This window comes from Oryzias latipes, chromosome 18 (genome assembly GCF_053564925.1).
Source record: "Oryzias latipes strain Hd-rR chromosome 18, Olatipes_Hd-rR_3.1".
In the NCBI taxonomy this organism is placed as follows: Eukaryota; Metazoa; Chordata; class Actinopteri; order Beloniformes; family Adrianichthyidae; genus Oryzias; species Oryzias latipes.
The window spans coordinates 18,108,548-18,132,272 of NC_136254.1; the positions used below are offsets into that span (position 1 = coordinate 18,108,548).

At 43.6% G+C, this 23,725-nt stretch overlaps 1 protein-coding gene across 2 annotated transcripts in view; it reads left to right on the top strand.

Moving 5' to 3' along the window:
* The window catches only part of rbpjb (recombination signal binding protein for immunoglobulin kappa J region b), a 48,943-nt gene extending 25,539 nt beyond the window's left edge, over positions 1 to 23,404 (top strand). The window contains exons 2-11 of one of the 2 annotated variants that reach the window (XM_023965818.2): positions 3,289 to 3,327; positions 15,179 to 15,274; positions 19,963 to 20,128; positions 20,210 to 20,384; positions 20,875 to 21,012; positions 21,114 to 21,226; positions 21,416 to 21,556; positions 21,670 to 21,825; positions 21,907 to 22,010; positions 22,537 to 23,404. In XM_023965818.2, the coding sequence (XP_023821586.1) occupies positions 3,289 to 3,327; positions 15,179 to 15,274; positions 19,963 to 20,128; positions 20,210 to 20,384; positions 20,875 to 21,012; positions 21,114 to 21,226; positions 21,416 to 21,556; positions 21,670 to 21,825; positions 21,907 to 22,010; positions 22,537 to 22,852 (1,444 nt within the window). In that variant the 3' untranslated portion in view covers positions 22,853 to 23,404. The remainder of the gene's footprint in view (positions 1 to 3,288; positions 3,328 to 15,178; positions 15,275 to 19,962; positions 20,129 to 20,209; positions 20,385 to 20,874; positions 21,013 to 21,113; positions 21,227 to 21,415; positions 21,557 to 21,669; positions 21,826 to 21,906; positions 22,011 to 22,536) is intronic. The other variant, XM_078936455.1, reaches the window with a different exon arrangement.
* The last annotated feature ends 321 nt before the right edge of the window (positions 23,405 to 23,725 follow it).

The window sequence follows — 23,725 nt, forward strand, 5'->3', positions numbered from 1 at the left end:
GTGCAGCAGTCAGCACGCTTCATCTGGCTTCTCTGCAACACTACCTGTTGTGGCTTCCTGCCCCCAGCCCCCCACCCCCTTGGTGTCGGTGTCTGAAGTAACAGATACGACACTGACTTTATGGATGTGAGCAGAAATGCGGACAGTGGTTTTTCACAGAATCTGCAAGCCAAAACTCCTGAACAGGTGGCAACCTTGATTTCCCTGCTTCTCTGCACTGCTTCAAACTAAAACATAGCTCGTTGTTCGCAACACGGTCATGGAAAAACGCACTCGACTTCGAAACAGCTGCAACAAAACACTGGCTTCAGGGCGGATTCATGCATTCAACAAATGCATGTTTAAACCTGCAGATTTAAGTGTTAAATGTCTAAAAATACATAAAAATGAAAGAACCAAAAGTACATTTAGTTAATGGTTTTTCCTCTCTCCTTGAACCTGCTATCAAATGTCCTCTTAAATACATTCTGTTTATTTCCCAGCATCCCCCCCGCTGCCTTTCACCTTAAATACCCTTTGACCTCATTTTGCCTTTTCCCTGCAGCACCTCTTCCTCCATTACTTGCAGTTTTTGAGTTGAGGTTTGCAAGTGAGAAAGGGAAGGGAGAGGCTTTTGTTGAATCCATTAGCTCGCTGAGGCTTCAGTGCTGCACTGTGGGAACCTTATTGATCGCTTCTTCATAATGATTCCACCTTCAGTCCCTTTTTCAGACTCCAGCACAAATTACCTTACAGTTTTTCTCTACTCACAGCTTCTACATTTGCTTCCATGATTTGCTGTTTGCACCTTTCAGCTCACCATTACATCGTTTTATACGAACCACATTATACAACATTCAAGTTGAACAAAAGGAAAAAAAGGTTTTGGATTAAGTTTAAGATACGACTCCACACAGTTACTCTCAATTCATCTTTCAGGTTTTCTTTCTAAACCAATTTAGTGAAGTTATGAAAATAAATAATTTTATTTATGACATTGATTGAAATGGCTTTTTTCCAGAGCGATACTGGTTTATAGTAGTGAAGAAGGGAGACAGACAACCGATATTTGGAGCCCATATTTATCTGCAGTAAAAATGAACAGGAATGAACAGGAATCCGACTTTAAAACTGTTTTTAACTGTTTCTCTTCCACCACTTATGCGATCAGCGGGAATCGGATCAAAATCGGTCTCAGAGAAAAGCAGCTTTTCACAACGGCTTTGCGCAGAAATGTAACGCATTACTAATCTAGCATTGTGCCGATACGCAACACATTAATAACAAAGTTGTGTCAATGTGCGTGCAACACATTATTTATGTAAAGTTGTGCCAGTACGCAACACATTACTAAAGCAAAGTTGTACTGCTATGCAAGACATTACCCACATAAAATTGTGCTGATACACAACACATTAATAACGTAAAGTTGTGCCGATTTTGCACCACGTTGCTTATAAAGTGTTGCATAATGCTGCCGCTTTTCTCTGTGACAGAATCAGCCGATTGACGTTGATCGTGTGAACACGGCGCTACTGGAAAGTGTTGCACAGCAGGTCAAAGCTGCGTTTTTCCGCTTTAGAATCCGCTGGAATTACATTAATTGCAATAACAGAGTTACGGTAGTCTCAAGAATGTCACACTGGAGCTACAGCGTAAGTGTTAAAGGGTCGGGTCATCGATTAAATCAATCAGATTACCTTTTTCTTAGTCAACTCGTGTTTCTTTGGAAATGATTGTTTTTTCGAGATTGTTTTTGCTTTTATCTGTACCACCTGTTTTTGATGAAATATCGATTTTTCTGTAACTTGAAGATCTTTTTAGTTCCTAAAGGGCAGAAAAATTCTTAAGAAAGTATAATACATTAACTAATGGCAGGAAAAAAACCATGTGCCAAGAATGAAGCTCTTCCAAAAGCATTTTGCTGGAAGTGTATGTTTCTGCATGGACCTGAATGTGAGCTGTAATTTAACCACATCAGACAGAAAATGCAGTCATTTACGGTTCATTGGGAATGCGCTGCATGATCCACGCCAAACTGAAACCAAAGCAGGCAGAAGAAAGGAAACCCTCAAAAGTTGCAATCGGTTCTTTCTGTTTCTAATAAGTAGAAAACGTATTGTTACGGACCGGACCGCCTCACTTTCAGGCACCTCCTGATGTTTTTCTCCCTGGATTTAATTAAAGAAAAAGCAATTTGAGAAATGAATTTAAAAAGGATTAAAAGCAGATTAGGATTCTTTTAAGTGTAGTGGTTGTGTATTTGCCGAGGTGTTGCATTTGTGCGATTATACAAGAAGAACTCAACCGCATCTCATGAAGCTCGGTTAAGTGGTGGAGCCCTGATACAAGAAGAAGAAGTGTGGCAGTTTGTGTTTTGCTGCTCACCACCGAGTCTGCAGATTCTTGCGTCTTCACCTTGATTTGGAAAAAAAACAAAGAAAACCTTTAGGTGCTGCAAAGGTCACAACCCTTCTCTGTTCATGTGGTGGCAGTCATGGTTTCCTTTAGCGATTCAGATCAAAACTGTAAGATCAAAATTGATGTAAAACTGTTCTTGAAGTCGCACTTTATTTGCACTTCTAGAGCTTTTTAGTTTTAGGGTTGTTGTTTTTTTTTCTCAGATTAGTGTCGGTGACTGCAGACATGTTGAGCTGTTTCCTGTCTGATCTGGATGAGTTTGTGGTTGAAACACAAACTCCAGGTTCAGTGCTGTGAAACACAAGTTCAAATGTTAACATCTTTCCACATTTTGGTTTGATCTAAAGCGTGTCCTCTCTTAGTGGTTTGGAAAATGGTAGATAAACTGTAGTGTTTTCTTTTATAGTATTAGAAAAACTCTATTTGTTCAATTGAAAGTACTGCTCAAGTTTGCAGTAACACGAAATCGGAATCTTTGGTAGTTCTCTGACCTTTTTATAAGCTTGCGTCACATGGGCTAATAATACATCTATAAACTCTGATAACAGATAACAGATAAGAAACTGTTTGTATTCCCTTAGCAACCTTTGACGTGGAATTTCTACACATCCACACCTCATAGTTGTGCGTCTTGTGTGAAATTGCCGTTCGGGAATTAGGCTTCCATTGAAAACGAGAAACCTAATTTAGTTGCAAGGCAATAGCCTTGACAGAAGCTAGTTTTGAGTAAGTTTGAGTTCGTAGATCTGTGGCGGCACGGCGCCACCTCACTGTGACCTCAATGTGTAAAGGCCAGAGTGCAAGCGTTCCCACCCACCGTCACCCTGCAGGAGCTTGTGATTGGTAACCGACCCACTCATAATTTCTTCTCACTTTGTGTCTCTGCAGGAAGTTCGGGGAGCGCCCTCAGCCACAGCGCCTAACAAGGTGTGTACCCACTCACGCTCCTCGAAAGGCCTATTGTTCTGTCGCAGTGCTTTTGGTTTGTTTGCGAGTAGACGGGACGCCCTGGAAACTTAAACCGAAGCTTCAACCCCATGATCCTATCCTGACCTCAGAGTTCACAGTTACAGTGGTATTTTCTGTGGTATCGTTTGCAAGTGCTAAGCTAACACAAGTACATAATGCAGAAACTTAAAAGCTAAGAAATGGAAAAGGAGTCTTAAGCCTTACAGCAGGGGTCGGCAACCTGAACCTCTCAAAGAGCCATTTTGATCAGTTTCCCACTGAGATGAAAGCACAGGGAGCCACAACAGTGTTTTTGCCGATATATCGCGATAGCTCATTTGGCAATACTTGTATTGATTCAAAATGTTGTCAAGATCTTCTTCCACTTTCGGCTTCTCCCATCAGGGGTCGCCACAGCGAACAAGTCGCATGGTAAATTTGGCAATGTTTTACGCCGGATGCCCTTCCTGACGCAACCTTCTCAAACCGGGCTTGGGACCGGCACAGAGGTAGAGAAGGGAACAGGGAGCAGCCTGGAGTCGAACCCTGGTTTCACGGACGGAAGGCGCCGCAAACCAGCACGAGCTAAATTATTTATTTTAATTAATTTTATTCTTTATGAGTGTGATGTTTCCTTTGATCTTTTGTCCATTTTCCACAACCTTGAACAGACTTTTCCATCTGTCAAAACAAATTCACTTTGATGCAGACTCCTTTCTATTTGTTTTTCTCTTTAAATCCAGTAAACCCAATAAATTACATTAATTTTATGGATGAGAACTATTTTTTATGAGGAAGCAGCTGTTAGTTTGTTGCGCGTCTGGAATCATAATCGGTGACCCCCCCCGTCTCTCTACCTGTTCGTTGTTTTCCCCCACGTGCAACCTTCCCTCCAGCGTGTTCTACACAGACAGCGCAACATACGGCAATTCACGGCAATTCACATCACCCAGTGGGGGTCCTTGGGCAAGACCCTTAACGCTACTGCCTCCCGGGCGCGGCTTGTCTGCAGCTCACCGCTCCCCCAGGGGATGGGTCAAATGCGGAAAACAAATTTCACACACCTAGGTGTGACAGAAAGTAGCACTTTCACTTTTCACTTTTACAGTACTTGCACCTTCCCAATGACTAAAAAAGGGCAACCCTTTTTTAGTCATGGTTCACAAGGGGTTCAAATTTTGACGGAATGGCCGGACCAGAAGCAGACACGTGGGTTTTTTTGGTAATCCGCCTAAGAGAAAGAAAAAACATTTCATTTTGATTGAGAATCAATATGTATATTTCAAAACAGAACCTTTTGGAGTTTTTAGTTCAAAACTGGGGTTCTCTTTTTAGTGGTAAATGCACCAATGGGTGGATTGTCCCTCAGGTCTAGAGTATGGTGTTGGGCACCGGACGATGGCCTCATCCAAACTTCAAATACTACACGATACACTTACTACTCACGCTAAAATCGTTCCTTCCATTTTCATGACGTCCCTTGAGCTGGCCACACGAGCCTCCAGGAAACTGCGAGGCCCCCCTAAGATGCGGACGCAGCTCTATGACCCTCCACGGGTCCGGACGACCCCAAAACTTGCAGCACCTGTATGGGTGCATGTGGCTAGGGCTTTAAGTTGCTTACTCTCAGCAATCAGACTACACTTTTGTTTCTTCCATTGGATAGACCACTTCACTTTGCATCTTGTACTTTGGTGCAGCTCTACGATGTTTTAATATTTAATCATTTATAATCCGTAAAGATGCTGTGGACTCTTCTGAACCCCGGCTTCACGTCTGCAAGCAGGACTTTGTTGATAATTGCGTTTATTATGGAGGAGTGATCACTCTTCTCGGTAGTAGTCTTTGTTCCATGATCACGAAATAACTGAATCACTTCACATTATGTGTTTTCTTTAATATTTATTTTAAGGTATGAAATTGGTTCTGTTTGTCATGTTTGCTGTTATCTACCAGATTCCATTATTTTTCCTTTATAGAGCAGTGCCTAGTCATCTATGGCAGTTGACAAAGAAACTTTTCAAAGAAGTGTGTTTTTATTTATTTTGCTAGCTCCTGGGTTTTAATTTAGCGGTAACCTATCACGTGACAGAGTAGAGCGCCTTGGTCTGCGTCAGGAGTGACATAGAGGGACGTAACAGAGAATCGGGCAATTGTTTCAAAATAAAACATCTTTCAGATTCCGAAATAAATAAAACGAAAGTAATGTAAGTTATTTATTCTTTCTGTATCAAATGATCCACGGCCCAGGGGTGTGGGACCGCTGATCCATAGAGCCACGTCTACTTCTAGTTTGTTCACACCGCTATTTAAATAGTTTTGTTTCATAATTTTTTATATTTCTCTTTACTTTGTAGATTTCTTCTAGTTACCACCAAAAACTTTCACATTATTAAACCTGAAGATGGTTTAAAAAAATCCATAGAGGTTCCTTAGCAGTCACATACCTCAATTGTAAGTAGTGAGATGTGTGTAGATGTTGTGGATTACAGTGTAAAGTGCAGGTCTGTAGTTTCATTCAATAAGGCTTGAACAGCAATCATTTGGGACTTTTCTTTTTAACCACAAAGGTGTTGTGGCGGTAGGTGCTGTATAAAAACACTGACTTTAGTTGGTTAATGTTGTTTTTTCTTGAAGACAGCGCAGCTTAATCCTGGTCCTCAAAATCTATCACCCCATCTGTGACGATTACCAGGATCAGGTGTGATGAGTCTATCAAAACAGGAAAACATCTGAGTTTGATCATCAGTAGCAAGAAGGGGAGGGAGAGCCGGAAAACGGACAGGATGGGTAGATTTCAAGGACCACGACTAAGCAGATATCAGAGATTTTACCAACCCATTCTCCCATATTAATTAAACGTGTAATCCTTTATTTGTAATTCACAAGTTTTCAAATGTCTGTTTTAGTGTTTAACCCTTTAACTTATTAAGCTCCAGTCTTGATGTTCTTTGAAGTAGCGTAAGTCTAATTCGTGAAGCGCAGAGAAGCAGCCTTGCCCCGATAGCAGAACAGGACCAAATGTCCGGCTCCAATGAAGTGAAGTCAATTCAGTCGCCATTTTTTTCTAGAAGTTGGCGGTCTAGAAGAAAAGACAGTTTTGCTGAAATAAACAAAAAACAAACAAACAAGGAACTCAAAAATCCCAAAACAATCATCATCGTCAGCATAAAGGAGTATTTTTATTGTCATTTATAATCCAGTTTATGTTCTAAAAGAGCAACATGGGATAGAAATAGGAACAATTAGCATGCATATTAAAGTAGTTCCTCCCTGTATGTTTTTGTGGTGTACCTCATGGTACGGTCTTGTTTGATCCTCAAAAGGTAATTTGACTTGGGAATGACTGCGTTAATCTGCTGCGGTGGCAATGGTGGTCCAGCGTGTTAGTAATGATGGTCCTGAAGTTTGTTCCCCGCTGAGCAACGTTGAAGCTCTCTTCCCTGTTGCATTACGTAACTTTTCTACTGCTGCTAATAATTATCAGCCCCGTGTAGACTGAAATGGTTTTCCTAAGCTCATGTTGAAATAGATCTTTGTTTGCCGAGTTATTTTTGGCTGAAGCAGTCAGAAGAGTGACAATGCGGCGTAAAAATGTAAACTCCTGAGATTCAGCACAACTATGGCCAACTGTTATGCCAGTTTTCTGTTGTTGTTGTTGCATGTGAACAATTTTGAGTACTTTTTGTGATAATCTAGGTTTAGATCAATTGGGTTGTTTTACTAAAGCCAGGAGCAGCTTCTCCTCCTGGAATTTGCTGGGATACTATTAAACATGGAGGTCATCTGCACAGGTTTATGTATTTTTAGATATATATATATACCGCACAATATACCGCAAATTTATCGTTATCGCGAAATCAAGCTGTGCAATATGCATACCGCAAAAGACGGCAAAAATCGCAATAAATGATTACCTTAAATGTGCTAAAAAACAAACTCATGGCAGCTTGAAATATTGAACAAATGAAATAAATCCCTTTATGCATTTAACCAATCAGAAGGACCCGTTAACGTTGTTGATCAATCAGATGAGCCCTTTTATGTTTGATGTTTGCCTCCTACGTCGACAAGGGTCATTTGGAGTATAATTTTTAAACTGTTGCAGTGAAGTGGAAATGTTTTTGTTTTTTTTGCTATTTGTTTATATACCGCAATTTATATCGTTATCGCAATATTAATTACCAATATCGCATATCGCGAGTTTTCCTCATATCGTGCAGCCCTAATTTTTAGTATGTAGCTGTGCCCTAGATAGCTGGTTTTTCCTGATTTTTTTTTTTTTTATTCTGGTGGCGTTTGGTGGTGTGATGGGGTTTGTGCAGTAGCGGTTTTTGGTACAGGCATTACGGGCGGTTGCCTGGGGCGCCGGCTCAGCACATGGAGAAAACAAATCTGCGCCGCTACGGTTTTCTATTATCGCTCACATCGCAATGTTTGAAGCTGCCTGAAACCAGCGAATCTGCGGCGCGCGCTCCTGTTGTTCAGCTGCAAGTGCTCTGGAAAGGTCCAGGTCTTTCCCAAATAAAGTGGATGGATGGGAGAGGAAGGTGGTAGGGATCTACTTTATAAAATATTTAAAAAATCAGTCATACCGTGACAGTCTGTAACCTACATTTTCATACAGGTTCATAACATTCTGCGTTTTTTTAATTTTTGTCTGAAATGGCCAAATAAAAATAGGGAAAACAAAACGATATCAAGGTGAGAATTGGTTTAGCCGACAACTTTAGCGGGGGAGTTTATTGTTGAGCGCCAAAACGCCAGAGAGATGGACCAAAAAAGGTCAAAGCCATCTGGTGTCCTATTTAGAAAAAGAGAGAAGACGACGAGGAGAAGCGAGATACAGGAAAGGGTTTGTCCTCATAGCTTTGGATGCACTTTTTGCAGTGCTACCTAACAACGAGGTCAACGACCAAAATGTTTTATTTTTATTTTTATTTTTTGTGGTCGATGACTAAAACTGAAGTAGGCCTAAATGTTGCAACTGACGTCATCGTTTCATTTTGACGCTTGTATTTTCTTCTAAAACTTTTCCTCTGCCTTTACTTGTAACATTAGCGGTAACCCTTAGCACGCCATGACTCGTGGGTCTGGCGTAACACTAAGGTTTTATTTTATAATTGGTTCATAAATATTGAATGAGCTGTGATGGTTATACAGCATACTGCTGCTGCTGCTGCTGCTGCTGCTGCTGCTATAAGATGCTATTGGGGGCAAATAACCTGAATGTCAGTATAAAGTTAAGTTAGTTTTCCGTAATAATTTTCAACTAAATTATTTGAAATTTTACCCTGGTAGTTGTTTTTTCCCTTCAGTTTATTAACATGCAATTTTATGTAACCTCACAAAAAACCAAATACATAAATATTTATTTCAATGTTAGTGCTAATGCAACTGTAATGTTTTGAACAATTATATGATCACAATAATTTTGATAAAATTTACGCAAAAAGTGAACATGTTGAAGTTTTATTAGTTTTTCTCTCGTCTTAATCAATGATGAAGTCTTTGAAAACTTTTACAATTTTTATTTATTTATTTTTAGATTATTAAATGGTTTGAATTTAGTTTAATGGTGTCTGTTGGCCACTTCACCTTCATCCTGTTTCTTAAATGTTGTTATTACTTCTTCTTAAATTTAACAAATAAAATAATCCAGACGTTATAAGAAAAGTGTTTCAGTTGGAAAGATGACTTGGACCAAACTCTGGGATGTTTGGCTGTTAGTAAACACAAACCTTGAAGGAGAACTAAACTGTTGACCTCTGATTTCATCAAGAACATTTAAAAACTGTTTGATGTGTCTTCGTTGTGGTTTCAAGACGTTTTACAAGGAAGACTCATTTTACGCTGAGATGCTGTCACTTTAACCCAATGCATCATGGGAGATGATGCTTTATTGTTTTGTTCACTAGTTCCACGGTCTGACACCGGATTCGGCAGAAAGCTACACCGCTGAAGAGGAGCTTTAGCTGTTATTTTTGTTGGAACTGAGAGACTTTATGAGCAGAATCGGAACAAGGAAGTAAAGACTTTAACCACTTCTGATTGGTCAGACTGATGACGTGTGATTGAGCCTCCAAGAATGATTGGTGGAGACAGTTAAAGGGGCGGGACTTTTTCCGGAAAAAAAAACAGACCTGCGGCTAAATCGCGGTACTGTCATTCTTATCAAAATGTCTTTAATAGAATCAAATAAACACAAATGAAAAAGTATTTTATGATCTTTCATATTCTTAACTACTCAGTGTTTTATCAGGGCCTGTTTGGATGAACAAAGAGCTGATCTGCTGGAGATGGGAAATGTTTTTAGATCAGTGAATAGGTAATTTCCCACGGCACACCTGACCATATCTCATGGCACACTGGTTGAAAAACACTGTTGTAGTGGAACACTAAGAAATGAGTGAATGGATCAAAATACCTCCTTGGGGTTGTTTTTAGTGAGGAATGAACATTCTAATACACCTGAAAGCTTAAAAAAGTTGATTTTGCATGATATAGGCCCTTTAATCAGCCCAGAATAACATGGAAAGCTGCAGAATGAAACGTGGATGCTACTTTGTTGTGCCGTATTGATGGTTAGTTAGTAGTTGATATTTCATTGTTTGGCCATGAAAGTTGAGACAACGCAAAGCTGTTTTCTAACTGCGTTCGGTCAAAACACACAAAACAGTTCATACTAGCTGATAAAACGGCATAAAACAACCAATAACCAGTTGTTTTGCCGATATAGGTCTGCTCAGCCGCTACACCCCTTATGATGGAAATTGCATCCATGCCTGCTACAGACTTGTAGTGAAAATTAGTATGCAAGTCTACCTGCCTGTCTGTTTTTACCATAAGATGCGTCCTGCCGCCTGTTTTCATAGAAGCTAACCTTCACTTCCAACCCCTTCTGGTGTCCCGTTTTCTAGGAATTCCTGACTGTTCAGCAGAAATGAGAAGACCTTGAGCTGTTGAATGGTTTGGAGTTGGCCGACATTTACCAAAGTTAACAATTTTCAAAAATCGCTGTGGATCTGATTGATTCTAACGTGGTTTTCTAGGCATGGAGTAGCTAAAATAAAAAGAAAAGGATTGTTTTGTTTACTAGCTGTTTACTACTTTTTTAATTGGTAGAGGTTTGAGTTTTGACTGCGTTAAAATTGCATTTGTTTTGAGCTGAATGGCCTGATTTGCTCTGCGCTGATTGGGTTTTTGGAAATCCTAGAGTTTCGACTTGTTTTGTCCTCAATAAGGAAAACAAAGTTTGAATCTATCTGATATGGGAAGAAGCCAACATGTGCTGGAAAACATCAGCCTACCTGCACAATGGCACATGTCAGATAGTTTTAGTGGAAAACTAAAGATGTTTCGTCTGTCAGACATTTACGACGTTTGCTGCCTTTTAGAGGTCACCAGATGTACTTAGCATGTTGTATGTTATAATGTACGGTCAGTTGCGCCATCATGGATGACGTTTTGTGTCTGTGTTTCTGTGTTGGTCTATGAAATCATTAATAGTTTGGTTTAATGATGTAAAATGATACTGATAACTGTTGTGGAGGCTCCCAAGGAGCTTGTGGAGGTCAGGTATCAGACACTTGGCCACATGTTCTCCTGCAGGTTCCAGTTTCTACCGATGAAGATACACTAAAAGAATTGAAGGCAAACAGGAGGAAAAATATTCCACGAATTAGTTCAATCCTCGTGTTCTTGTTCATGGGGAACTGAAATATATTAAGGTTTCTAGTGTGTATTAGTTCTGACACTCTTGGTGTGTGTGTGTGTGGTCACAGGAGGTCATGTGACGGTCTCTGGTGTAGATGATGTGACAGATGTACGGGCAGATGCTTTTTCGCAGATCTACTGAACCCTGCCCCTTCTTGTAACCCCCCCCCACACACACACACTCAAACACATGCACAGACACACACACAGAATGTGTTTGTGCATCCGCATCGATGAATCTTATTTTGGATCATGCTGATGTGCGGTGGTTTGAGTGTGTTTCATTTGCCGCAGATTTGTGTTGTTGTTGTCGTACTTTGTCAGCGCAGCTTGCTTCACTTTGTGTGTCTGCCTGCTGCTTTAGCACAGGATGTTTGGTTGTGTTGCTGGTCACTGACGCTCTCACTTCTCCTTCCGCCTTTGACTCAGGAAGAGACGCATCTTCATCCTGTGTGTCTACATTTGTTCTTTTACTTTTGACATTTAGTTTAAAAAAAAAAAAAAAAAAAAAAAAAAAAAAAAAAAAAACTCCAAACACCCGCTAAACCTTTGAAAATCGTCTCAAGGAACAATCTAAAGTTCTTGAAGACTTGAATGCTTTTTTTTTTTCTTTCTTTATTCTTTTCTTTGTGATTGAGAGCCGGTTTAGCTCGTGCTGGTTTGCAGCGCCTTCCGTCTGTGAAACCCGGGTTCGACTCCAGGCTGCTCCCTATTCCCTTCTCTACCTCTGTGCCGGTCCCAAGCCCGGTTTGAGAAGGTTGTGTCAGGAAGGGCATCCGGCGTAAAACATTGCCAAATTTACCATGCGACTTGTTCGCTGTGGCGACCCCTGATGGGAGAAGCCGAAAGTGGAAGAAGAAGATTCTTTTCTTTGTGATTAAAAACCTCCGCCTGGATCAGCGTTCTTGTCTGCTTTGACACAAACCTGTTCTGCTGACTCATGATTTAGTCGACCTGAACAGCCAACAAACACTCAAAACTCTTCTCTTTTTGCACATTTTTCCTTTTCCACTTTATGCCTTTACGTTTACCCAAAAAATAAAATAAAAATGAAGAAAAAGAGCAACTAAATGGAAGTTCTGAGCTATCAAGTTCAACTACAGCATTATTGCTCAGAGGAACTCTTGGGCTAAAAGACTTTTGCACGCTATGGATGACTGATTGTCCTTTTAAATACATTTTTTTTATACCCAAGTCTTTAGCTATGACTCTGGTGTTATTCAAAGTGACTTTTCGAATAAAGGAATTACTCCTCTCGTGTGTATCTCTCAGAAAAAGAAAACATTTCTACAAAAATAAGGACAGAAGCGCCCTGACATCGCTCACCGCTGTTGCATCATCCGCTAACGGGGGATCCCTTCATCAGTGCAGACAGGTTGAATGTTTATTTGGTTAAAAAAGAGAAAAAAAGAATGACAGAGATGATGACAGTAATTGTCATTTGTGGCTTTTGCTCAGAATGAACCCCCCCGCCCCCCAATGCCTGCTTGCTGCCGGCTGCTCTCGGTACATACATGACTCTGAAACCTTAACCACAGAAAGAACCCATAGCGTTTTCTTTTATGACTAAGCGGTCCTCTTTACATAAAGTGGGTGACCTGCCCTTTTAGTTCACAAACCATTAATCAGATCTATTTCATTGAAATCAGGTTAGATTTGAACTCAAAGAATTTTAGTATTTTCCTTGTTGTTTTTTCACCATTGACTGTTCATTTAAAGACCAAACCTTTATAACATGTTCTTGGGCTATTTTTTTTATAATGGAAGATATATACATATATATATATATAACGAAGTTTAAAATAACATTTTTTTGTAATTATTTATTGAAATCGGTGTGAATCAAGAGCAGAAGACCAGCTCAGTGGCCTTGTGGTAGAGTGTCCACCCTGTCACTGGAAGGTCTTGAGTTCAAATCCAGGCCGAGTCATTCCAAAGAGTCTAGAAATGGGACCCAATGCCTCCCTGCTTGACACTTAGCATTTAGGGGTTGGATTGAGGGGTTAAGCCACCAAATGGTTCCTGAGCGCGTCTGCAGCTCACCGCGTCCTCCAAGGGACGGGCCAAATGCGGAGAACAAATAATGGGACTTTAACTTTAGAAGAAAAAAATGCTGCTTTGAAAAGATTGTGTTTGTGATTTAGAAAATACGACGGGCCAGCCATGAGCTCCCTGCTCCGCTCCATTCGGATGCATTCACTTGTAGACGACTCAATCAACTAAATCCATGGACGTCTTTGGCCGAATCTGATTTCTTCCCCTACCACTACGGCTTCTCCCTACCCCTGTAATCTTAGGGGTATTTGGAGGGTTAGGGATGTCCGACCCTCGGAGTGGAGGGCTCTGCATCCCAAGAGAAGCACTTTTCTTCCCATCTGTGTGCTCTGATGCACAGAGGCTTACATTTAAAATAAGTAATGACTTTTTTACGGTTATCAAACTGATGTTTTTATGCATTTACGAGCGCTAGCAGCTCGGCGCTAATGTAGCTGACCGGCGACTATTGAAGATGTCTGAATTCGAAGACTCTATTCTTTCACAAGTCTCCGTTTGGAGGGCTGAATGTAGGGGTATCTGGCTCCAAAATGTACGGCTGGATAGCTCCAGTACTGCTTGCCATTTTATTTGGACCGCTAATGTTAGGTTGGGGGAGGGGCAATAAGCTAGTGGAAGAACATGTAAACAGAGCTCCCAGCAAAGGGGAGGGGAAGGGGGGCCGGGGTTGCTCTGCACCAACAGTCCAGCCCACAACTCATAGGCATATTGCTCTGCAGAAACTATGTAGAACACAACAGTTCTTGAAAATGTTTGCTCAAAACGGCATAATCATAATTAAAAGACCAACAATTTCACAATAGAGCAAAAGATAAATGAAGTGGGACTTAAAGTCCACCAACCAAAAAGCAGTCTTTTAAATGGTGGGTTTGGGTTAGCAGCTAACAAGTTGTGAACCAGCAACCACATGACGGCATGAAGATCAATCAATCCCTGTGATCAGCTCCGGTTTGGCTTATCCTGCCGACAAATATGAGCTCACATGACCCTGATGTCACAGCCACCACGCGCCGTCTGCTTTCATTTCTTTCCTTCTCTTTCCAGCGCTTTGAATTCTCTTCCATTAAAGTGAATAGTTTAGAGTTTCAGGCGTCAGTTTCACAATAACTGGAGTTTGTCCGGAGATGTGTCACAGCAGAGTGTCTGAGGCAACGGTTCTGCTACATTTACTGTCTTGGATGGAAAATCTGATGTGATTGATACCGATACAGTGTCTGTGCAAGACGTTAGCAGAGGCCTTGTGTGTGTGTGTGTGTGTGTGTGTGTCACATCTCTGATGTCACCCTTCCTGGAGGAGCAGCAGGTCGTGGTCGCCATTAGAGGTGTGACATGCGCCCCACGGGCCTCCCGTCTTCCCATCTTCGTTAAATCTGAAAGGAAGGACGCAGCATGTCGGCTACTCGCGCTTTGTGATGTTCTGATCAAAAACCCCAGATGTTAGCTTGCTGCTTTAGTTTAAAACTCAGATTTTCTCAATTGTTAGCACTGAACTGCAGCAACACGAAAACAACAATTGTTAAAAAAAATTAGCTTTTTTTTTTTTTTGGTTATGTTGGTGTGAAAAACATTTTTTGATCCGTGATGAAATCGATTAACAGCCCCCACCACTTCCTCCTCCTCTCTGTGAGGGGGGCCTCTCATAACAAGGCCCTTGTCCAACCGGTGTGTGTAGTTTTGTGTGTGTGTGTGTGTGTTGAGAGGGAAGTCCTGTGAGCAGCCAGGGGTGTCAGGTGTCTCTGGCATCTGTGCACGAGTGTGACTTTTTAGTTTTTTTTCTATTTTGGCCCAATGGAGTCTCCGTTAGCCCCCCCCCACCACCACACACACACAAAAACTTACACACCTGAATATCTAAGCAATTGTTGCAGTTGTTAAGTTTCCTGCTTGGGGTGGGCAGGTAACAGGCTTTGCAGAGGTCATTATGGTTATTTTTTTCTCTTTTAAACCGAAACAATCCTCCCTCAGTCTGTCAAACTTTCTTACATCGGTGTACGACCCCCCCTAGTTTTGAACCCCCTGATACACGACTGACATGAATTTCTGGGTCTCTCTTTCACAGAGAAGCGATGAGGAATTACCTGAAGGAGCGAGGGGACCAAACTGTCATGATCCTGCACGCAAAAGTTGCACAGAAATCCTACGGCAATGAAAAAAGGTACGTTCTTCTCGCCGCACAGAAGTATCCACACCTGGGACGTGCGTTTCAGCGCCTCCACGCCGCCGAGCGTCACCGCACGTCCCTGACACGCTGTTGTTTGAGTTTGTCTGCTCTCCCGAGGAAACGTCTGTCACCTTCATCTCTAGCCCATATATGTGTGTGAACACACGCTAAGGAGCATCTGGACGCTTTGGTTGAGTTTTCCCTAAGGGGGTCAATAGGCTGAAGAAATCTCTTGAAAAAAACGTTGGAGGTTGTTTGCAGAGGTTGTCCATTCTGGTCCTCAAAGGCTCCAACGCACCGAAAAGCTGCTGATGACCTCATCAGCTTTGTGTTAGAGATGTGTATCACATGATTCAAGACACGTTTCCCCCAATGGTCTACAAATTGATACATAAAAGATTCCATTAACTTTGTGGCCATGCGATAAAGTCTTCATCTTATACCTAAATGGATACAATCTATACATATATCATTGATTTGGCTTTTAACCCTTTTACACCGGAGATGTCGCAGGCAACACCGGAGTACAATACACTCTTAGACCTACTGGAACTCCTCCACTGTTCAGCGGCTTTGCACAGATACTCCACACATCACTAAAGACAAGGGTTCCACATCTTTTGTCCACGACAGAATCAATTGATTTGCATCGATTGCGTAAACACGTCTCTACTGTTATTGTTGCATAGAAGCGCAAAACTGCTTTTGCATCAGAATCCGCTGAAATTACGTTGTTTGATAAACGGTTAAAGAGCTACGGCACATGAAAGAATGTCAACACTGGTGCTAAAGGGTTAAAACTAAAAATGAAAATGCCCTGTTTAGATGTAATATACATCTAAGCCTGACAGTAATGATTATAAACTTTCAGCAACTTGTTGCTTTATGATGCTCTATGAATTAAACCCCCACCCTCCCTATAATCACCCTCCAACCCCCCCAACATCCCTCTCTATTATTCCGTCCTCTTCTTTTCTGTCCAGTGCAACAAAAACAGGATACAAATTTAATTAATATAAATAAAGTTTAGTCTAAATTACAAAAGGGGTTTATTCAAATACACACCTTGTGCGGCAAAAGATTCTTAATCCCCCCATGTTGCAACAGTAAAATATGCCCAACACAAGAGGCCTTGGACAGGACAATAAAAAAAAGAAAATGCCTTTGTGGTTTTTGGTTCAGGCACAGTTCCTTTTAAGCAACAAAAACAAAACGTCTTTAAACAATAAAACCTGTCGTTTTGGGTCTTTTAGACTCTTTTGCTCTTTGTTGCTTGATAAAAAGTTGTATCATTTCAATTATTTATTCCAATTTTGTTTACAGTGCTATGAAGAACAGAAGGTTATCATACGTTTAGTGTACACAACACACATCACTCACTGCGGTTCACCTTTAGCCAATTGTAATTGACCTAACTTGATAGGAGTGAGCTTATGATTGGACGTCTTTTTGTTTGTATCACATACATGCATTAAAAGGGAAAGACTGTAGAGAGAAAACACGGACTGGTATGACGTCACACAAAGTTTTCACGGACCGTTCTTGAAATTGTAGGCTGAGGATTATTGTCACTACGCTACGATGAAAGAGGAACAGAGTCGTGACAAGACGAATCCTGAGCTTTTATTTTGACACGCATGACATTGTACATCACACAGGTGTCATCCTCCTCTCCCCTTCCCACACTCGTGGTGCAAAAAGAAGTACTGTCTATTAAATGTAGCTTTCTGTTTTTTGGTAGTTGAAGGCTCCTCTTCTGTCTCCTGGCTGGTCGTTTTCCCCTTAGCAAAGAAACTTTCCAAAGACGTTTGTTTTCACCTATTTTGCTAGTTCCTGGGTTTTATTTCAGCGGTAACCTATCACGTGACCGAGAAGAGCTCCCATGGTCTGCGTCAAGAGTGACAGAGACGGATGTAACAGAGAATCGGGCAATTTTTCAAAATAAAACATCTTTCAGATTGAGAAATACATAAAACGGTCATGTAAGTTATTTATTCTTTCTGTGCGGCCCGGTACCAAATGACCTGGGGGTTGGGGAGCGCTGCACTATAGTTATTATAGAATTATTATTCGTTATTTTACTTTATTACTTCATTTATTTTATTTCCCAACTAATGACTCATCCGCGATGATCCAGTATAAACTGAGGGAAGTGACTTTAACAAACAAAATAGAAAAGAAGTAGTCCGCTCCTGCACTTGATTAGTCAAGGGGACCGAGCCACCATGTCTCTGAGCAGACGGACTTATAGTTTTCTGTTTGAGGGGAGGGGAGGATGCTTTGTTACGTGTGAGCTATGTGTAGGAGACTTTGGACTGCGATCCGTCCCGCAGCTCTAAGTGAACGAGCTATCGAACTCAGGAGAATCGGGTCTCTCGGTAAAAGTGTGTATCTGGGCAGATTTCGGACCGTCGGCTCACTCAGCGGCTTTGTGGCGGTGTGTGAGCTGTTCAAAGAAGAAATATCGTTCAGTCCTTAGAAACCGTTCAAACAATCACGTGGATTTGTGTTTTCAGTCGTGTCCCGACTAAATAAAGGCTGATGTTATTCCCACATATTTACGTTCTGTACGTTCGTTGCAGCTGGCGTTGCAGAAGGACGGATGTGAGACGCAGACATGACAATGTAAACATTCTGATGGTTAAATCTTTTTTTTTTTGGTGTCAACTTAACGGAGACGCACCGCAGACACAATAACGGCGGCTCCGTTGCTGAACACTCTTATCCGGGGACACTTTGGCACTTGAATGGACAGAACGGGTACCAAACCTGCAATCTTCTGTTCAGAGGTCGACCGCTCTGCCTTTGCACCACGGCCACCCGTGAGCAAACCAGGTGAAAGGGAGAAGGTTTTCAGGCCTGTTGGAACCACGTCTGGATTATCCAGGTGTCAAAGTGCTCTCAATCTGTGAGAAACAGACGAGGAACTGTACAGATGGATATTGGGAAATAGCGGTTTCCTCAGGGAACGCTCTTGTGAAAGTGGCAAGAATTTGGGCGCCATGGTTGCAGGGGCGAGAACAGACAGGCCTATGGTTTCCGGGACAACCCAACCTGGGACTGCCGCCGTGGCCCCACGTGCAGCGTTTTGAATCCCCATTTGTTGCAGCGAATCTGCTTTGTTTTTCTGTTCTCCTCTGCAGGCGTCTCCCTTTCAGACACTCTCCTCTTCTCCTCACTCTGCACCTCCTCTACCTTCCATCCTGTGTTTGAGCGGCCCCAAGTCCCATCAGGCTTTTGTCTCTGGCTAAACCAGTCGCCACACACCAACTCTGGGACACCTTTGGGGGCACGAGCACAGAGATGATCAGATAACAACTGTTACTGTTGTAAATCATGCTGCTTTGCTGCTGTGGGTTTGACTTTTTGCCTCATGTTTTGATCTCGACCCGCAAACCCAGAGGGGGTCAGGTTTCGTCCTTCCCTCGCTCACTTTTAAGTTTTTTTTTTTCTTTCTTCTAATCTTTTGTTGTTTCACGCCAGCCCAAGAAACCCCAGAAAGTGGGTGCGTGGAGAACACGTCTGCTCAGCCGCCTCTTGCTGTCTGCGTTTTTTTATAGCAGGTGAAAGCAGACGAACGCCCACAGAGCCGCGCTCTGCTGCGGAGAAGCGGCTCGCTTTCCAGTTCAACACCAACGCACCTGAAATCATTGATGCGTTTCGCTCCGATCTCGCCGCTCTTGAAAGTTTCTAGAAAAATCTGAAAGAAAGTACTGAGCAGATTCCTGAAGTTTGCATCTGCTGAACTTTTACTAGTAAGCCTCTGTGGGTCAAACTGCAGGCGTTTGAAGTCATGTTGCTTCTTTATAACCACCAGGGGATATTGGTGAGATGCTGCCCCCTTGTGGCTCAACCTAAAATGCGCATTATTTTGGGCTGAATTGGATCAGTGGTCTTCATCTTACAGCTCCAAAAAAAAGAAGAGACCTCTATGCACTAATGTCAGTTATTTATACATTTGAAACGCAAAAATAAATATTCAAAGATAATAAAAAAAAGAGATTTTACTCCAAAAAACCCCACAAATGATCACAACAATGCTGGCCTTTTTTTTTTATCACTGATCCATCAGGTCGCTCAACTAGAATCTGTTGCTAGGAGGTTCTGCAGAACTCTGGCCCGCTTTGCCGACAGCATTTTGGCTAATGCTCCGTGCACGAGCTACAGCGCCGCTGCACTGCTTCACTCGTTCTCAACACGGCACAGAGTTTCAGTTTGGTTCCCATCCTAAGTAAAAGCTAAGTAGTTCATGTCTCATAACAACAAAACAAGCTGCTTCTCGAGATCTTGTAGCGGTCTTGTGTGGTGAAGAGCTGCTCAAAGAGGCTCCGTGTGCGGTGCTGCGGAAAACAAGAGTCAGACGCTTATAAATAATTAAATAAATATCATCCTGACAGCATTTTGAATCGATACAAGTATCGCCAAATGGCGATATATCGCTGAAACAATTTTTTTTCCACAATCCCTACTTTTAAATGCTGTTTTGTATGTTTCTAATGTAAAAATGAATCTTTTATGAATGAAAGTTCCACCTATTTTACGGTTGAAGTCACTATGTATGTGAAAAAGAGAGCAATATTGGTTTTAAAACATGTCATGGAATTGTGGCTGAAGCCTCTGAAACGCACCAACGAAGAAGAACTTTCGGGGTGGTCTAAAGGTCTGGCGTTTTGCTCTCTCAGGTTCTTCTGCCCCCCGCCTTGTGTGTACCTGATGGGCAGCGGCTGGAAGAAAAAGAAGGAGCAGATGGAGCGAGACGGCTGCTCCGACCAGGAGTCGCAGCCCTGCGCCTTCATCGGCATCGGCAACAGCGACCAGGAAATGCAGCAGCTCAACTTAGAGGGAAAGGTAGCAGGAACCCCACAAACCACACCCACAAACTGCCCGCAGGCAGCGCGTTGACGGCTTTCTCTCCCGCCTTCCCCGCAGAATTATTGCACAGCCAAAACCTTGTACATATCCGACTCTGACAAGAGAAAGCACTTCATGTTATCGGTCAAGATGTTCTACGGCAACAGCGCAGACATCGGAGTCTTCCTCAGCAAAAGAATCAAAGTCATCTCCAAGCCCTCCAAAAAGAAGCAGTCCCTGAAAAACGCAGACTGTGAGTTACCCCCTGTGTGTGTGTGTGTTTGCCCATGTGTGTGGGCTTCTTTGTGTGTTTGACTTGCAAAACTCCATTGTGTTGGGACTTGCGTTTGCTCTGTGTGCTCACAGCGGGCGCCCGCCGCCGGAAACAATTCCATATCCGAGGTGTCTGTGAAATTGTTTTTTTTTGGCTGTTGGGTCAGACTTTCAGCCTCCGTCTGTTCTTGTTGCTGACATCTGACATCAGGGTTTCTCTGTGGCTTTTCTTTTTTAGTTTGTTTGTCCAAACGTGTTTCTAAGACTTTTATTTTGACATCTGCAGACCTAAACAAATGTATTTTTGTGTGTTTTATGTTTGCAAACTCACAAAAAGGAAAATGTTAACGTTTATGTTTGGAGGTCCGGGTTTCCAGAGGTTCTGTCCTAAATGAAGACGTTCAGCCACTAGAGGGCAGTGCGGTCAACCCATCTATGTCACCCGTCTCCGTTTTACGTAACCTCCACAGTGTGCATCGCATCGGGGACGAAGGTGGCGCTCTTCAACCGGCTGCGCTCCCAAACGGTCAGCACGCGCTACCTCCACGTGGAGGGGGGTAACTTTCACGCCAGCTCCCAGCAGTGGGGGGCCTTTTACATCCACCTGCGTGAGTCTAAAGGCGCCTTTCAGTGCTCAGAAAATGGTGACGCTTCCTTAAAGATGTTTGGTTGCAGCACTGACACTCCTCCTCCTCCTCCCTGTTTCTAGTGGACGATGAAGAGTCAGAAGGAGAAGAGTTCACTGTGAGAGACGGTTACATCCACTACGGCCAGACAGTGAAGCTGGTTTGCTCCGTGACGGGGATGGCTCTGCCAAGACTGGTACACGCACCTCCAACCATCCCACGAATTCATAACACCTTCATCCTCATCATCATCCGCTGATGATCCGCTGTGCTCACTTTTATGTTCCGTTTTGTCCTTTTCATCAATTCCAAATCCCTCCATCTTCCTTTGTTTCCTTCCATCTACAAACCACTGACTTCTAGTGTTTTTGTAATTTTCCCTCAGATCATTCGAAAGGTGGACAAGCAGACCGCTCTGCTGGACGCCGACGATCCCGTCTCCCAGCTCCACAAGTGTGCCTTCTACCTGAAGGACACGGAGCGCATGTACCTGTGCCTTTCCCAAGAAAGGATCATCCAGTTTCAAGTGATTTTCCTCTCCTGCCCTCCTGCTTTTCGTCTTCCTTTGAACATATGTTAAGATTTCCGTCAATTTCCTTTATTCCCCCCCCCCCCCCCCCCTCCTCCTCCCCTCGACAGGCCACTCCATGCCCAAAGGAACCGAACAAGGAGATGATCAACGACGGCGCCTCCTGGACAATCATCAGCACGGACAAGGCCGAATACACCTTCTACGAGGGCATGGGCCCTGTCCACTCGCCTGTCACCCCTGTGCCTGTGGTGGAGAGCTTACAGGTAAGGCGGGGGAGAGGCTCCGCCCCCAATGCCGCTCTGCACACGCAGCTTCACGCCGCTTCCTCTGTCTGCCGCCCGCAGCTGAACGGCGGGGGGGACGTCGCCATGCTGGAGCTGACGGGGCAGAACTTCACCCCAAACCTGCGGGTTTGGTTCGGAGACGTGGAGGCGGAGACCATGTACAGGTGGGTCCTTTTTGAGCGGGTGCAGAACCAGAATCAGCAAGAACCCCACAGGGCTCCAAGGGCTCCTGTTCTCCTCCTGACGGATGGAGGAGCAGTTTGAGGTTTTGCAGATCAGCAGTCGGCCACACAGAGCTGCTCCTAAGCTGAAGCTTAACTCTGATTTTATGGAAGAAAACGAGGTGAGAAAGAAGCTGAAAATGTTCAAAAATCCAAAAGAAGGAGGCTATGTTCACACCGAAAACCATTCGCATGTCAGGGGCTTCCAGTTTCCACGGTAAAGTGGTGTATAGACACTAAAATCAAAGTCCAACGTCCTTGAAATAAAAAGATTGGTTTAGAAAAAAGGTCTGAAGGTGGTTTTCACGCCTGTTGACAGAACATAAATGATGCCAGATTAGTTCAGGAAGCCGACTGTGAGGGGCACAGCCACAGGTGCTAGAACCGGAGGAGCGGGATTCTCGCGGCGCCCGCTTCTGAATCTGACCCCCCCCCCCCCCTCCTTCCCGCGCCCGTCTCACCACTGCAGGTGCGCAGAGAGCATGCTGTGCGTGGTTCCCGACATCTCCGCCTTCCGCGAGGGCTGGCGCTGGGTGCGGCAGCCCGTCCAGGTGCCCGTCACGCTGGTGAGGAACGACGGCATCATCTACTCCACCACGCTGACCTTCACCTACACGCCGGAGCCGGGGCCCAGGCCGCACTGCAGCGCCGCCGGGGCCATCCTGCGGGCTGGGAACTCCAGTCTGCTCAGCGGCGGCCAGGAGGCCGGTGTCTACGGCTCCAACAGCACCTCCGGCGGGGGAGTCACCTCGTCGTCCTCAACCGCCGCCGCCGTGGTATCCTAACGCCCGGCGAGGGGGGGGGGGGGGGGGGGGGGCCCATTTGCCTTGAGAGCCGATATGCTAGAAAGGCATATAAAGACTAGAAGAAGCAAACTGTCTCACTCTAAAGTGCTGCATTTTTGGAAGCTGAAGCCCGGCGGGGATTAAGGACCATCGGGGAGCGTGGCACCACTGATCCCCGCCTCCCCGCCCCGCCCCCACTACCACATTCTCCTATGGTTACTTTAAGGACCCGCCCGACTCGTCCTGGTGTTCGGATCGAGCGCCGTTCCCGCAGAGCACCAGCACCTTCCTTCCGCTGTGAGAAAACCGCAACAACAACACCCCCAAACCAAAAAACACACCCCCCACCTCCTCCGGATTTCTCCGGACCCCCTTAAAGGAGGCCGGTTGTGTTGTTGTTGAAGGAAAAAGCGAGGACGCAGAGGGACGCACGTGGAAACGTGACCATAACATAGTTTTTATGGACCAATGATCCTGTATAAGCTTTAGTAAAGGTACATTTTTCTCCATACCTTTTTTATATTAAACATATAGTACACTTTTGTTACCAAATAGTTTCTATTCTTCCTCCGAGCTTGGGTGTCAAGGTTCTTTTTTGTTATTTTTGTTGTTTGACTTTCTTCTCTCTGGTCCAAACTCCCAGCCTGTGTGTTCTTAGTGACCTTAACACAACCACCTGCTTCTCCTTCTGTGTGTTGAAACCGTTCGGATTTTCTCTTCTGCTCGGTTTTGCTTTTGGGGGCTGGGTGGGAAAAACCTCACTGGGGCTCTTTTTTTTTTTTTAATCATTGGTTTTATGAAGTCTTTAAAAAAGAAAAAAAAGCTTTAAGCAACGCCTCTGCCTTGCCTGCAATACTCTTGTGTGCGCTCCTG